We start from the raw sequence: 17105 nt of genomic DNA on the forward strand, positions 1-17105 counted from the left end.
ATGTCCAAAACTTTGAAAATTAGGCAATGTAAACAAATTCCTAGAGATATATAACTTATGAAAACTAACTAAGAAGAAATGGAAAGCCTGTAGATTTAGGGCAGCCACCAACACAGTGGAAACCCCCGAGACCTCAGTGCTGGTCACAATGCAATGACTTCCCACTCTGCACATGAAGTCCAACTGCAGTCAAGGAGGGGTCTCTTCCAACAGCACAGAACAGGCTTCCAGAAGCTGCGACGGAGCTGGCAAGGTCACTGAGGGAAGGGGAGCCATCAGAGTGGACCCCCAGCTCTCCTCTGCCCCGACCCTCAGTGACTACCCTCAGTCCCCTCATAGACTGTTGCTCAGAACTAGTCACGTGGCCCCAAGCCACCTGTAGGGAGGCTGGTAAATGTAGAGAGGTGTATGAATGGTCTGTGAGAACAGGATCTGCCACAGCCTGGAACCCTTCATTAAACTCTGTCAATAGTCAAAAGTCTCCCCACAAAGAAAATTCCAGGCTCAAATGACTTCATCAGCAAGTTCCACTGAGCATTCAGGGAAGAAACAGTTACAATCTTAGACAAATTCTCCTAGAGAATAGAGAAGGAATGCACAGCCAAACTCTTCTTACGAGGAGAGTGTAATGACGCAAACCCTGACAACAGCAGCATTATGCAGGCAGGTCCCAGCCTCTGTCACCCATGGAGTCAGAGCTAATTACTGTCTGACTGTCCTCAGAGCAGGCAGCCCCACAGGCTCACTGTGCAACAGATACTGTCCTGGAACTTCATTTATAATAACTCATTTCATCTTCACCACAACACTACAAGACAGACACTATTATGACCCCATTTTAAAAATGAAGAAATGGAGGCCCAGAGAATTTAAATAATTGCCCAAAGTTAGACATTAAGTGGTGTACCTGAAATACCAGATCGTAAACAAAATATTAACAAGCCAAATACAACAATATGTATATATAGGAAAATCCACCATTACTAAGTTGTGCTTATCCCAGAAATTTAAGGTTGATTTTACATTAGCAAATTATTGCAATTAACACATTAACAGAATAAAGAAGAAAAATCATATGCTCATCTCAATAGCTGTAGAAAAAGTGTCTGATAAAATTTATCCACTCATGATGAAAACTTCTTAGCAAATTAATAATTGAGGAGCTTCTTAAACCTGAGAAAGTCCATGTAAAAAAAACCTATCACAGATTTTGATGTAAAATGATGGAAGTCCCCTCTTATTTAAAATCCAGAAATAAGACAAAGACGCCCCACACTACCACTTACAATCAACATTGTACTAGAGGTGTGAGCCAGCACAGAAAGCAAAGTGACAAATATAAAGTCAAACCCAGAGTAAAGGAATGGAAAAGAAAACAAGAAAACCCGTTACTCACAGGGAACAGGACTGTGTGCGCAGAGAGGCTAAAATCCCTACAGGTAAATTTCTAAAGTTAATAAGAGTTTAACAAGATTGCAGGATACAAAATTAATATACAAAAATCAGTTGGGTTTTCATATAACAGCAACAAATAATTAGAAAAATGAAATCCAAACAAACTTTTCAATACATATTTTAGAAATGGTATCACAAAATAAGAAAAACCTAGGAATATAACAAAAGATGTGTAAAACCTCTATGGAGAAAATTATAAAACTATAATATGTACATTATAAAGGAGAGCTAACAAATGGACAGAGATACTATATTCATGGTCTATAAGACCCAACACTACCTATATGTCAGTGCTTCCCAAATTGACCAATGCAACCCTAAACAAAATCCCAATTTAACCAGCTAATCCTAAAATTTATGAAATGTAAAGGGTCAAAAATAGCCAAAACCCCCTGAACACGAGATGGGAGGTCTTGCCCTACAGACGGTGGTTCTGCACAGAGATGGACAGGGAGCCCAGTGGGAAGAAAAGAGATCCAGGGACAGATGCACAAATCACTGATGACAAAGGAATCTTGTCAATAAATGATGCTGGATAACTGGACCCACATAGGAAACCAGTGAAAGTGGATCCTTAACTCTTGCAACACACACAAAAATCAGTTCCAGGTAGAATATATATCTAAACCCCAAAAGAGACAAAACTATAAAATCTTTTGGAAGTTAACATAGCAGAATGTCTTCATGACCACAAACAGAGAAAGATTTTTAAAAGTTAGGATCTGATATTCTTTAATCAGAATGAAAAAGGCTGATCAAGTGGACCATATTAAAGTTTAAAATTTCTCTTCATCAAAGGACACTATTAAAAAGTGAAAAGACAGGAAAAAAGCTATTTACAAATGTAATCCACAAAGTACAACTATCCAGCATTATAAATAACTCCTAAAAATAAATACGAGACAGGCTATCTGATAGAAAAATAGGGAAAAGACTTGAAGAGGCACTTTACAAAAAGGAAATCCAGATGGCCATAGATGTAAAAAGGTGCTCACCCCCTACAACCGAAGAGAGGCCAACACAAAGCACAGGAGGTACATTGCTGTCTCCAGACACGAAACGCTGACAGTGAGGCCACAAACACCGACCCACAGACATGCCCAAACACCACAAGGAGCGTGAGGCGGTTGCAGCCACTCTGGAACAGTTTGAGATTGTCTACAGTCGAGCTATTAAGAAGATAGTTAGGAGTTAAATCAAATATGAACATAATGGGAAATAAAACCTTAATCAAAAAGAACCAAATGGAATTTTAGAACTAAAAAAATATATAATTTATGAAATTAAAAATTCACTGCACAGGCTTCATGGCAGATCGATCAGGCACGCAGAAGGAAAGACCAGTTCACTTTGGACAAAACGATCAGACAGAAGCCCTGCAAGAACCAGGTGCAGAAAAGGACACCCATCACTGACCTGTGGTACCACGCCAAGAAAGCTGGGATCAAATAGGAAACCTGAAGTAGTCGTGGTCACAACTTTTCCAAATTTGAGGAAACATATAAACGCAGGTCCAAGAAGATGGACGAAATCCAACAAGAGAAACATGATGTGTGGTGTGGTGCTCACTTTCTCCCGGCCCAGGACGGGCTGACACGACGTCTCTCAGGTGATGAGAAATCCCACCCCACACCCAAAAGCCACATGTGGTGTGACCCCCCTACCCGCTAAGTCACAGGAGGGCTGCTGTCGGACACAAGCTGACCAGACGGAGGTCCCAGAGGACAGTCTGAAGCCCAGGGACACGCCCACTAGGGAGAGGCTGAGGACTCCCCTGGGACATCCCAGTGATAGAGCTGACACATGGCCTTTTCTTCTAGGCCTGCTGTTCCTAAATTAATTCAGATTTGTTTTAAAAAATTACTTTGTTTTACGGCAGAAAACAAGGATTACATAAGATATGAAGTTTCCAAACTAAAAATCTAATTTTATGCCCTGTTATGAGATAATTTTCAGAAATGCACTGCAAGCAAAAGAGAGAGCTAGGGTTTGGGCAGATATTTTTATGGTGGGATTTTAATATCACAAAACAGTATTTTTTAATGTTTCCCACAACTGTAAGTGTTACTTTTATTAGGCCCTGGAACATATTTGTTCCTGCTCACCAACCATGGTACATTGTTTTATAAAAGAATTCAATGAGAAACACAGCTATAATTTATAACAAGCTACTCTTTAGAACAATGTATTAGTTTATTAAATAAGAATTGCTTGTTACACAAAACGTTGTCTTTAACCAGCAGGAAAATACTGCATTTTCTTTATCTCAAGATATTTGACGAAAAATTAATGATCTCTTTGTCTCAAAACATGTGAAGGGCTTGGATTAATCCTGTCTTTTTAGGATGTTTTAGAAAACCAAGCTAGAGGCCCTGAATACATTTCAAAACTCACAAGATACTACAAACAGAAGACACCACTCTGACCAGCAAATACACCCGGTAAAGAAATACAAACACGTGAGGCACAGAATCCGAAAGTGTAGGTTTAAGAGAAGCGCGGCTTCCTGGCAGGCGTCCAGAGGACTAGCAGCCGCCAAGGCTGATGCTGCCATGCGGGAACAGGGCCATGGTCTTCTTGAGCTCTTTGTAGCTCCAGTGCAGCTGCTCCACCTCGGCCTTGTGCTGGGCCCGCGCCTGGTGCAGCTCCTGCAGGAGGTGCTCGTTGGTGCTGACCAGGGAGCTGGAGGACACAGGGAAGGCGCACCTCAGCTCTTCCGTGTAGCGGCTCTGTTGCTGTTCCCCAGCAGCATCCTCCCCTCCCAGCACGCCTGCCCAGTGGCACAAAGCCACCCCAACTCCCCGCAAAGGCCAGGCTCCCCGCCACCCAGCCACGCCCAGGCCTGCACACCTGTCCCTGCAGTGGGTCCCCTCCTGCCTCCGCTGGCTACTGCTCATCTGGCCCTCACCTCCAGACCGGGTGGGCTGGGTCTGACTCAACCCCTTGGCCTGTCATGCCACCCTGCAGGCCCTGCTCAGCACCCAGAACTGGATGGATGAACTGGACAAGTGAATGAACGGTTCCCTCCACACTCCCGCCATGCAAGGCTTTTTTGAGAACACCATCATAATCTTTATGGCTAGCAAAACAATGTTCTCATTCTAGAAAAGATCCAAAGACTGAAATATTTCTAATTCCCAGTCAAAAATAAGGACCCTCTTAATAATTCCCACATAATACAGTATACTGTAATTGAAAGTCCTGACTTTTTAATATTGTTAACCATTTGTAATTTTAGAAAGAAAGTGGTATTGTATTTCGCCAACTTTGTCATCTCCAAATTGCCCTACTCACCCAGTCAGCAATGACTCATGGACACTTGTGGCATCACAAGAAATAGACGAAAGCAGGGCTGTTTTCTCTACAAAGATGGTCACCTCAGTGACAAATGTCCTGTGCGGGTGCCAGCCCTGTTTGCTCGGACCGCTGAAAGAGCCACTGGCCAGGCAGAGGCTCAGAGTGGAAAAAGTCCTGTGAACCTCCCACTGCCTCTGGAGGCTCTGCAGCCCCTGCCTCGTGCACAGAGCCAGGGTGCCAACACACGCTATGACCTGCCAGAGGGGGCCCCATCAGGAGCTGGGCATGGCCCTGCCTCGCCTGCCACACACTGCACCATGACTGGCACGGCTCCCTTCCTGCTGCTCTCCGCCATGCATCCTTAGCTCAGTCTCATCTCTCAGGAGGCCCCTCCCCTCTGTAACTTGTGCCTGTGATGGCCGATGGGGTCTGTGGCCTGTAATCCCTGAAAGGTCACACCCTGCCTCCATCTATGACCTAGACTGTACCCAAACCCAGGGGGATGTGTGGTGGCCTCAGCCCCAGGAGAGAGAAACGGGGGAAAGAGGAAAAGGGAGAGGTGAGGGATGGGGACAAGAAGGGGCAAGAGCATTGGCCACAGGCCTGCCTCTTCGCCAAGGCCACAGGAGCCAGGGCTCACACAACTGCACCAAGTCCCAACAAAGCTGTCCCCACCTCACCCCACAACCCACCTCCTCCCCACGGCTGACTGCCTCTCTGTGCCAGCTGCCACCTGCCTTCCAGCACACAGTTCTTGGAATAAAAAGGGAGGTTCTGCCTGGACATTTTCCACACTCCTAGTTCCCATCTCACACCCACTACACAGCCGGGAGTGAGGGCAGAAGCTCCACATGTCTAATTGAACAGACATGAACCAGGCTGAGGAGGAAGGAACAGGCCACAGGCCACGGCCCTGGGAACCAGCAAGCCACATTGCCTCTCACCATCCCTCACATGCCCCTCACCCCTTGGCTCCCAGGTCACACCTCGAGGCCACACCTCTGAGCTCACACCTCACAGAAAGCGCCAGCAGGAAAGGACTCGCTTTTCATTAAGATGTGGAAGCTCACAGAAGTCCTACACAAACATAAATGACATGCGGGCCCGGAACAGCAACTGCCAGAGGCCTCACCAGCTGCTCCTGCGCCCTCCTGCGCCTCGACCCTCCCCACAGCTCCTCCCCCATGCCCCGCAGCACCTGTGGCTCTCCTGCAGCATCTGGGTGAGCTCCTGGATCTTGTCATAGTGCTCCAGATGCTGCTTTAGCTCCACAATCTCACCAGAGAGCCTCTTCACACTTGTCTGAAGTCCTGAAAGAGAAAAGAAGTAGCATCGTTTAGTCAAAGTTTTGAAAACTAACACAATTCTAGACTTTAAACTGGATCTGGGATATAAGAAAAAGAACATAGCTTGGAAAAGGTCAGTCTTTGTAAGCGACTCAAAGACAGAGATGAACACAGAAGGCCCTACTACACATCTACTCATTCCTGCTCCAGGCCCATCTCTGGCTCCCCTCCTTGGGGTCGAAGCCACAGGAACCTGTCCTCCAGACACCTGAGGAGCCACTCCCCTATGTGGAGGGCAGAGGGTGGTGGCAGAGGAGGCTGGCACCGGCTGGAGGCTCCTCCACTGGCCCTGCCTCCTGGCAGGGAAGGGCCTTCGGGTTTCTCTTCCTCTGAGCAGAGAGCTCTGCCTGAGGGGAGGGTCTGCAACTCCAGGAGAAGCCCTAAGAAGCCCTGGGGCCACACGTCTCTGACGTGCCCCTGGTCCTGTGTCCATCACTGACAGAGCATGTGTCTGGATTCCATCTACACGACTCCTGTCTCTCTCTGGAGAGGGGAACTCGAGAGGGGAAGAAATATATTCTCGATTGACTCCCGAATCCAAAACCAGGACCCAAATAAATCCACATGCAGACACACCACTGCGGGACCACACAACACCAGAGACAATGAGGAAGCCAGGGTGGGAAGGCGATGGGCAAAGTGGTGACAGTGACGCTGACCGCAGGCTCTCTCACAATGAGCACACAGCAATGGCTAGGATGGGAAGACACTACTCAGAATCTATGTCCACCTAAACTTCCCTCCAGGGCGTGAATGAAAGGAATTCTGGGAAGAGGGCAGTGGCAGCATGGTTTTGGGATCCCCCAGAATTCCCACATTAGTCAACACTAAGAGTAATTAGATGACAAAACCAAAGCCCCACAGACAACATCACAGCACCTGGTGATAAGGCAGCCTCAAGGCCCACAGACAACATCACAGCACCTGGTGATAAGGCAGCCTCAAGGCCCACAGACAACATCACAGCACCTGGTGATAAGGCAGCCTCAAGGCCCACAGACAACATCACAGCACCTGGTGATAAGGCAGCCTCAAGGCCCCAGACAACATCACAGCACCTGGTGATAAGGCAGCCTCAAGGCCCACAGACAACATCACAGCACCTGGTGATAAGGCAGCCTCAAGGCCCACAGACAACATTACAGCACCTGGTGATAAGGCAGCCTCAAGGCCCACAGACAACATTACAGCACCTGGTGATAAGGCAGGCTCAAGGCCCCAGACAACATCACAGCACCTGGTGATAAGGCAGGCTCAAGGCCCCAGACAACATCGCAGCACCTGGTGATAAGGCAGGCTCAAGGCCCCAGATACGAGACAGCCACAAGTCCAGCAGGTGTCTGTACCTGCAGGGGAAGCAGCAGGCAGCAGTGGGCAGCGGACAGACCTGAGGGCAGCAGAGCCCCCAGTGTCTCCATCTTCCCAGGAAACCCTGGGGGCCAAGTAGGGAACCAGGGCTGACAGAGGGAGGCCTGGCCTCCTCCAAAGAGGGGGGACTGGGGGTCTGAGAAGCATGAGGGCTGGAGCAGCCTGTGACCCCTCAAGGTTGACCTACCCAGTCCCTTCCAGACCGCAGAGAAGTGGATGCTGAGGTGTTCGGTCAGGCGGACACGACAGTAGGGGGCAGGATGAACAGGTACTAAAGCCCCGGAGGAGGCACCACATTTACCAGAGAAGTTAGCAAAGCGGCCTGACCTGCTCCTAAGAGCTCAGAACGAACTTCGTGTGTCAAAAGGAACAGATGAGCAGTGAGGTCAGACCCCACACAGAGCTACTGTGAGCACAAAGCACCTCCCTGTGGACACGAAAGCCACGTCCCAGAGCAGACCTCATCGCGCCCGTTTCAAAAAGAGCTGGAGACAAAAAGGAAACAACAGAGAAATGAAAGCACCACCTCAGTCAGAACTGAGAAGCTGAACTCATGCAAGATTTGCAACAAAGAAAAACTTAAGAAACGAAGGCTGTGCTGCGTGCGAGCGTGGTCAGTCCCTCCGCCTGCTTTGGTTGAGACTTCCATCAGGGCCTGTGGCCCTACCACTGCCCTTCTGTGACCACACACACGGCCACAGCATCAGCGTCTCACTCACACAACCGCCCATGCCACATGACACAGACTACACATTTTTAAAATCCAAACCTTCAAGAGATCCCACTTCACCCCCAGAGAAGGTGGCAGCTTGGAGCACAGACACACCAACACCCCTCATCCAAAGTCCCAGTATCTGAACCTGAAATACTGAGGGTGCTGCTGTAAAAATGGCAAAACAGAATCCAAGTGAAGACAGGGCACGAACGTGATCTGGGTCTGGAGGGAGCAGTGAGCAGGGAGGACACGCTGCCTCCTTGGCAGAGACAGGCGGAGCAGAGGTGCGATCAGTCTGCACCCTCAGAGAGGCAGACGGACTAGGCACCTGCTGTCCAGGCGTCAGGACCACAGGACAATACCTGAGGTTTCCATGGAGTCGCAGATCCAAGCAGTGAGGGAGGACCTGCCCGGAGCTCACGTGGAAGCTGCTTCTCCCCTCTGGCTCAGCTCTCCTTCCACACACCTGGCCAGGCTTGCTCCAGGTAGGCAGAAGCATCAGCCATGAGCCAAGACGACCCTCACAACAACCAGGATGACCCCATTTTATAGTATTTGCTGGTTCTGAATTCTGTGAATAATTTAAAACAAAGTCTACATATGAATATTCACCAAGTAATAGTACTAAATAAACTATAAACTTACCACTGATCTGCAAATTTAACGTAGCTGAAGCATCTGCATTTTTTACTTCTTTTTTCATGCTGAACAAGAGAGACTTTAAGCTGCTGTTCTCCTCCAAAGATTTGTCTAAATGTTGCCGCAAGTCATCCTAGGGACATAGAACACACTTAAAATAGGAAAGTCACATTCAGTAAGATGCATGTAGAAAATCACATGAAACCTACTGAAATCACCAGATCTCAGTTTCCTCTTGCACATCGTAATTGCTGGGGCACATGCAGGGTTTTTTCCTTTCTGACTTATTTCACTTAGTATGATGTCGTCGAAGTCCATCCACGTCATTGTGAATGAGAGGATTTCCTTCCTTTACGGCTGAGTAACATTCCATTGTATACACACTACATGTTCTTTATCCCTCCATGTGCCACTGGACACTTAGGTTGCTTCTATGTCTGGGCTACCTCAATGCTGCAATGAACGTGGACTGCAAATATCCCTTTGCGACACTGATTTCATTTCCTATGGGTATATACCCAGAAGGGGAATTGAATGGCTGGATCATGATAGTTGCATTTTTAATTTTTTGAGGAACTTCCATACTGTTGTTTGTAGTGGCTGCACCAGTTTACACTCCTACTAACAGTTCACCAAGGTTCCCTTTTCTCCACATGTTCTCCAACACTTGTTATTTCTTGTCTTTTTGATAATAGTCTTCCTAACAGTTGTGAGGTGATATCTCATTGTGGGTGGGTGTTTTCTTTTTTTTTTTTTGGTGAGGAAGATGGGCCCTGAGCTAACATCTGTTGCCACTCTTTTCTTTTTGCTTGAGGAAGACTGGCCCTGAGCTAACATCTGTGCCAATCTTCCTCCATTTTGTATATGGGATGTTGCTACAGCATGGCTTGATGAGCAGTGTGTAGGTTTGTGCCCGGGATCCAAACCCGCAAACCCCAGGCTGCTGAAGCAGAGTGTGCAAACTTAACCACTACACTACCGGGCTGGCCCCTCACTGTGGTTTTGATTTGCATTTCCCTCATTAGTGATGTTGAGCATCTTTTCACATACCTGCCAGCCATCTGTGTGTCTTCTTTGGAAAAATGTCTATTCAGATCCTCTGCCTTTTTTGTCTTTTTTTTTTTTTGCTATTGAGTTGTATGAGTTCTTCATATATTCTAGATATTAACCCCTTATCTGATGTATGATTTACAAATATTTTCTCCCATTCCCTAGGTTGCCTTTTCATTTTGTTGATGGTTTCCTTTGTTGTGCAGAAGCGTTCTAGTTTGTGTCATCCCACTTGTCTATTTTTACTTCTGTTGCCTTTGCTTTTGGTATCAAATACAAAAAATCATTGCCAAGGCCAGGTCAAGGAGACTTTTCTCTATGTTTTCTTCAAGGAATTTTAAGGTTCCAGTCTTACATTTAAATCTTGTATCCATGGTGAGTTGATTTTTGCATATAGTGTAAGACAGGCGTCCAGTTTTCCCAACACCATTTCCTGAAGAGACCAGGTCCCTTCCCCATTGTAGATTCTTGATGTCCCTGTTGGAAATTAGCTGACCACACATGTGTGGGTCTATTTCTGGGCTCTCTCTTCTGTCCCATTGATATATAGTCTGTTTTTATGCCAGTAACATACTGCTTCGATAACTACAGCTTTGTAATACACTTTGAAATCAGGATGTGTGACGCCTACAACTCTGTTCTTATTTCTCTAGATTGCTTTGGCTGTTCAGGGTCTATTGTGGAACTAAAAAAAGAATACAAATTATAAGAAAAATAATTATACAAATTTTAGAATTCTTTTCTTCTATTTCTGTGAAGAATGCCATTGGAATATTTAAGGATTGCACTGACACTGTAGATGGCTTTGGGCAGTACAGACATTTTAACACAATTAATCTCCCAATCCATGAACACAGGATGTCCTTCCATTCATTTGTGTCTTCTTCAATTCCTTTCATCAATGTTTTATAGTTTCCAGTGTTAAGATCTTTAACCTCCTTGGTTAGATTTATTCCTAAATATTTTACTCTTTTTGATTTTATCATAAATGGGGTTGTTTCCCTGGTTTGCTTTCTGGATTAATCACTGGTGTAAAGAAACACAACTCATTTTTGTTATGCTGACTTTGTATCCTGCAACTTCACTGAATTTATTAGTTCTAAGAGTTTTTTCCTGGCGTCTTTGGGGTTTTCTAAATACGCGGTCATGTCACCTGCAAACAGAGATAATATACTTCTTCTTCCTTTCCAATCTGGATGCCTTTTCTTTCCTTCCCTGTCTGCTCCCTCTGGCTAGGACTGCCAGTCCTGTGCTGAACAGAAGTTGTGAGAGTGGACATCCTCATCTTGTACCGGATCTCAGAGGAAAAGTTTTCAGTGTTCCCACTGATCACATTAGCTGTGGGCTTTTCATAAATGGCCTTTATTGCACTGAGGAAATTTTCTTTTATATTTATTTTGTTGAGAGTTTTTTTATCACGAATAGACGTTGAGGTTTGTCAAATGCTGTTTCTGAATCTATTGAGATGATCATGTGGTATCTTTCAATCTGTTAATGTGGCATATTAATTTGCATATGTTAAACCAATTTTGCATTCCAAAAATCTCACCTGATCATGGTGTATAATCTCTCTGATGTGTTGTTGAAACACCAGTTTGCTAGTATTTTATTGAGAATTTTTATATCTATGTTCACCAGGGATACTGGCCTGTGGTTTTCTTCTCTTGTGGTGTCTTTGTCTGGCTTTAGTATTTTAACTTCATAAAATGAGTTTGAAAGTATTCCCTGTACTTCTATTTTTTGGAAGAGTTTAAGAAGGAGTGATATTAATTCTTCTTTGAATGTCTGGCATAATTCAGCTGTGAAGCCACCTGGTCCTGGGTTTTTCTGTTGAGAGGTTTTGATTACTGCTCAATCTCCTTATTTGTTATTGGTCTGTTCAGGCTTTATTTCTCTTCTTGATATAGTCTTGGTAGGTTGTATGTTTCTAGGAATTTACCCATTTCTTCTTGGCTACCCAATGTATTTGCATATAATCACTCATAATAGTCCCTCATGATTCTTTTTATTTCTGAGGCATCCATTGTAATGTCTCCTCTTTCGTTTCTTATTTTTAGTCTTCTCTTTTTTTCTTAGGTAGTCTAGCTAAGGGTTTGATGATTTTGTATATTTTTTCAAAAACTCAGCTCAGTTTTGTCGACTTTTTCTATCGTTTTTCTAGTCTCTATTTGATTTATTGATTGATTGATCTTTATTACTTCCTTCCTCCGGCTAACTTTGGATTTAGTTTGTTCTACTTCTTTGAGGTGGAAAGTTAGGTTATTTGAGATCTTCCTTCCTTCTTCTTTTTTTTTTAAAGATCATCACCTGAGCTAACATGTGTTGCCAATCTTCTTTTTTTTCCTTCTTCTTCTTCTTCTCCTCCCCAAAGCTGCCCAGGACATAGCTGTATATTCCATTTGTAGGTCCTTCTGCGTCTGCCCTGTGGGATGCTGCCTCAGCATGGCCTGACAAGTGCTGCCATCTTGGCGCCCAGGATCCGAGCTGGTAAAACCCTGGGCCGCCAAAGCAGAGAGTGCGAACTTAACCACTCAGCCACGGGGCAAGCCCCTTTCTTCTTTTTTTAACCTAGGCATTTACGTGTGATGGTCTTATGGTGAGGTTACAAAGGACAGCGGCAGCCGTGTCCAGCTAGGAGTCTTAGGCTCTGCTGCCAGCCAGCTCCAAGCTGTGCTGGCTCTGGCTGTCCTTGGGTGCCACCTGGTGGCAGAAGGTCCCTCAAGTCCAAAAGGACATCTCAGGGCTGGCCGGCAAGGACCCCAGGATCACCTAGCTAACCACAACCTCTCTCCCCAGTGGTTTGGGGAGCCTGGGCCAGGGAACAGTGGGGCCACAAAAGCTCCACCTCAAGCCCAGCTCCACCCTCGCTCCGTCTCTCCCACTCAGAAGAAGAGGCAGCCATCTGGGAGAGGCAGAGCTAGGACAAGCGGCAAAGCTGCCATCTGAAAATCACTGTTGCCATGGGGTCTGGGAGTGACACAGCCAGGCAGTGCCCCTGGGGGGCAGGAGTCCCCGGTGGTGGGGAAAGCCTGGTGGGGGAGGGTGGCTATGGTTGTGGAAGGGCAAGAGGGGAACCCCAATGCTGTGGCCGAACAGCAGTTGAGGGGAAGCGCGGAGTCAAAAGGCCCTCCTCGTTCTGCAAAGTCGAAACATTTTCACCCCATCTGTGAACAAACAGAACTAACACAAGGGGCGCAGCTCACCATCTCCTTCCGCGTGCTGCTGAGTTCCGACTCTACCTCACTCATCTTCACACTATGCCGCTGCTGTTGTTCAGCAAGGTGCTTTTGCAGAGATTTATTTTCAAGAGTCAGGTAGCTAATCTCTTCATTCACAATTGTTGAGTTGTCCTGAGTTGCTGTAAATTCTTGAGCAGATGACAAAATATGTCTTGCCTGAGCTAGGAGCAAAAATCAAATACTATTATAGCACTTATGTTGAAAGGATAAAGCATAAACAAAATATGTTCACTATATTTTGAGTAACACAGACTACATGCCTCAAGAACACTGACCACTGAAGTGACCTCACTTGGGTTTCTTTATGTCCAGTAGTGGGTGGGAGGCGGAGAAGAGCAGAAAAAGTCTCATTCTAGAGCAAAGGTACCTCTGAAGAGAATGCCATGACTAGGACGGTTTGGCTGCACACCCTAGCAGACCATCATGCTCTCTTCCACAGCACTGCTTGCTCCTGGCCGGGGACCTGCTGTGCAGTCTGGCAGCTCCACCACTGGGGACAACAGCTGGGTCTCACAGATGAGTCCCGCTGCTAGCCCTATCAACAGGGTGTAGTTTACAGGGTCGGGATCCAGTGGCTCCAACTTCTCGGGGCATCTTGATTCCAGAGGAGAAGCTGGGGGCCACGACACTGAGCAGAGTGCTCAGGCGCCTCTGGCAGTGGCTCAGACGGCAGCTCCAGGCAGAACCCCAGGTCTGCCAGGAAGGAGAGAGCTGGCAAGTTCTGCTCCCAGTGGGACCCTGAAGGCTGTACCCCAGGCTGCGGGAGAAAGAGAAGGCAGCCCTCGGGCATGCAGCATCTCCTCACCTCACACAAACTCTGGATGAAGGGGTCCCCAGTGTGCTCCTGCACCCAAGCACCAGGCAGAAGCAAACCCAAGTCCTCTCTGGGGAGGGGCCATCCTCCTGGGCCTCAAGTCATTTGTACCAAAGCTCAGCCAATCCAGGGCCTGCACCCAAGCAAACCTTCAGAGGGTTTGTTCGGAGCAGACAGCAGCAGCTTTTAATCTCTCCAATCCCCACATAAAAACAGCAAAGTGAAGCAAACACCCAAGAAAGCATTTCCAACAAAACCAGGCAACAAGGTGCGCTCCATGAACCCCCAGCGCAGCAGGTGGAAACCAGCAGCCACAGGCCTGCGTGGTGCTTGCCTGCGTCGTGCTTGCGTGTCACACCTCAGGGGCCCAGCCTGCAGCAAGCAGGGACAGTGACAGCTGATGAGGAGGGTCCAAAGGGTACAGAGCCCAGAACCCAGGAGAAGGAAAGCACCTGCAAGCAGAATGGTGCCTGGAGGGTGGGCCCACACGTGGGTCTGCATCGACAAGCAACTGTTCCTTCCTGACTCACCCAGGAACGCCTCGTTGCCACGCAGGGACTTGCAGCCACTCCAGTACCTGTCCACCAGGTCGAGGAGCGCCTCCAGGAGCGCCGCCTCCAGGGCAGTCTTCTTCCCAGGTGGCACGGCAGAGCGTGATTCAGGAGATAGCTGCCATAGAGACAAAATCACGACACCAGTTTTCATTCCTGAAACCAGTGGGTTACTACGTGAACACAGCTTCTAAGCCTGGCACACTTGTGTACCCACCACGCACAATGCTGACACCCTCATCCCACGGAGACCTGCACGAGGGGGCCCTTCACACTTCACAAGTGGTAACAGGTATAGGGTTATGAGTGCACTTCCTCATGTAAATGTGGTTTAACATTAATAATATGTATATGTGCCTCGTTGTGTTATGATTAATATACAGAGGGAACACAGGGCATTAGTAACAATGAGGTTAATTCCTATTAGCATAATGGTAATGGCAGACCGTGACAATGATGACACTACTTCGGATAGTTCTCCGATTAGGTTAACTGTTGGGGGGTAAGGCTAGACGGCTGAGACTAAGAGTCATCAAGCTGCTATCAGTGGGAGGAGCGCACGTACTCCACAAGGTACTCCACAAGGTACCACAAGGTACAAGCACTGTTCAGCCATGAATGTGTTCCTGCTTTGAATCTGCTCGAAAGAATGATAAAGAGGTGAGGCTGTAACTATTGGGGCTGTGGCTCCTCTTTACCTTCATGGTGTCTGAATAAGAGTCAGTACAGTTACTAGGGCTGTGTGGCTGACAGAGGGGTATGCCATGAGACATTTTAAGTCTGTTTGACATAAACAAATAGAGCTGGTTGTAATTATTCCTCATAAGGATGATATGAGGAATGGATATGCCAGTTTGTTAAGGGATTTAATACTGTCAGAATTCGTGGTATTCCTTAACCACCTAGTTTTAATAGAACAGCTGCTAGTACTGTGGAGCCGGCAATGGGGCTTCTGTGGGTGCTCCTGGTAATGAGGGACGAAGGCTGGAGGGAGGTGTTTTTCACTGCGAATGCTACTCTGCATGCCAATCACAGGGAAATGCTGGACCAGGACCTGGGCGTTGTTTGGATTCAGTATCGGATTATTGGGAAATGTAATGAAGCTGTCAGGTCTGGGATGAAGATCAGTGCAACAAGAAGTGGAAGTGATCCTACTAACAAACAGACAGGAAACAGAGTCCTGCGTCTAGTCGTTCTGTTTCATCTCCTCTGAGAGTAATAATTAGTGTTGGGACTAATGCTGCTTCAAACAATGTGGAAGAGAATTAGTTCTGCAGCAGTGGAAGTTGTAATTACAAACGTTTATAGATGATCAGTACTGCACTACATAATTTTTTTCAGATTAAATGTTCTTTGGAGGGGCCGGCCTGGTGGCACAGCAGTTAAGCGCGCACATTCTGCTTCAGCGGCCCGGGGTTCGCCGGTTCAGATCCAGGGTGCGGACACAGCACCGCTTGGCAAGCCATGCTGTGGCAGGCGTCCCTCATATAAAGTAGAGGAAGATGGGCATAGATGTTAGCTCACGGCAAGTCATCCTCAGCAAAAAGAGGAGGATTGGCAGCAGATGTTAGCTCAGGGCTGATCTTCCTCCAAAAAAAATTGAAAAAAAAAAAGCTTCTTTGGATAGATGGTATTGAAGAAGCCATGTGTCAGTGCCAGCAGGGCAAGAGTTAGCGCCAATAGGGAAGTGGAGAAGAGTATCAGTGAAAAATTAAGGCTGTTATTCAGTTGATTTAACAGAGATAGGCTAATAAGCATCATAGACTATAAGTTGTGGTATTAATTCAGATTGTTATTTTTTGATAGTCATGTTAATGCTATTAATATAATAGTTGGAATAATAATTTTTAGTACTGGAGAAGGTTAAGGTTTTGTACATAATTAATACCCTAAGTACTGGATACTATAATTAGTAATGATCGTCCCTGTGTACTGCACAGCTTCGCAGGCTACAAATACTAATTAAATAATAGGTATCATGCTGCCTAATGTAAAATGGGCATTTAAGATTATTACACTTGCTATAATAAATAATGATAATATTACACCTTCTAAGCATAGTAATGATGATATTAAATGGGATCAATATATTAGTGATCCTATAAAAGATATTGTAAATGCTAAGATGATGTTAATATGGACTAGATGTTAATATGGACTAAATATTAAATGGGACATTTGATAATTATGAAATAAATCACAATTTAATGAGTCAAAATAATTTGTTTTAATTTAAACTAATCATCACATTCAGTTCATTCTAGCCTTTTTGAGCTCATCCATAAGATAAGCTAATGGTGAGTAATGAAATTGGAACTAGTGCTATGGTAAGCATGGTTCTTGATTATTTGTTTGGGATGCTCATGGTAGGGGTTGGAGGAGAGCAATTTCCAGATCAAATAACAGAAATGTGATGGCTACTAGAAAAAATGTTATAGAGAAGGGCAGGTGTGCTGATCCTATAGGGTCAAATCTGCACTCATAAGGGAGAGATTTCTCTCTGCAGACATTTAGTTGGGGTAATCAGAATGCGATAAATACAAGTAATGAGGCTTACAGTGTACTGATAATGTCATATAAGGTTTTATTCTTCTTCTTTGGGTTGTACTGAAACTCATCGAAAGTCAATTG

The 17105-nt window shown here is 46.1% G+C and overlaps 1 protein-coding gene across 2 annotated transcripts in view; it reads right to left on the reverse strand.

The window, feature by feature from the left end:
- Positions 1-3629: 3629 nt before the first annotated feature.
- The window catches only part of CEP72 (centrosomal protein 72), a 41511-nt gene continuing 28035 nt past the window's right edge, over positions 3630-17105 (reverse strand). For both annotated transcript variants that reach the window (XM_044779535.2, XM_014848481.3), the window contains exons 8-12: positions 14454-14592; positions 13074-13270; positions 8827-8953; positions 5951-6062; positions 3630-4137 (exon numbers count right to left, since the gene is read on the reverse strand). In XM_044779535.2, coding sequence (XP_044635470.2) covers positions 3981-4137; positions 5951-6062; positions 8827-8953; positions 13074-13270; positions 14454-14592 — 732 coding nt within the window. In that variant the 3' untranslated portion in view covers positions 3630-3980. The remainder of the gene's footprint in view (positions 4138-5950; positions 6063-8826; positions 8954-13073; positions 13271-14453; positions 14593-17105) is intronic.

This window comes from Equus asinus, chromosome 10 (genome assembly GCF_041296235.1).
Source record: "Equus asinus isolate D_3611 breed Donkey chromosome 10, EquAss-T2T_v2, whole genome shotgun sequence".
Taxonomy (NCBI): Eukaryota; Metazoa; Chordata; class Mammalia; order Perissodactyla; family Equidae; genus Equus; species Equus asinus.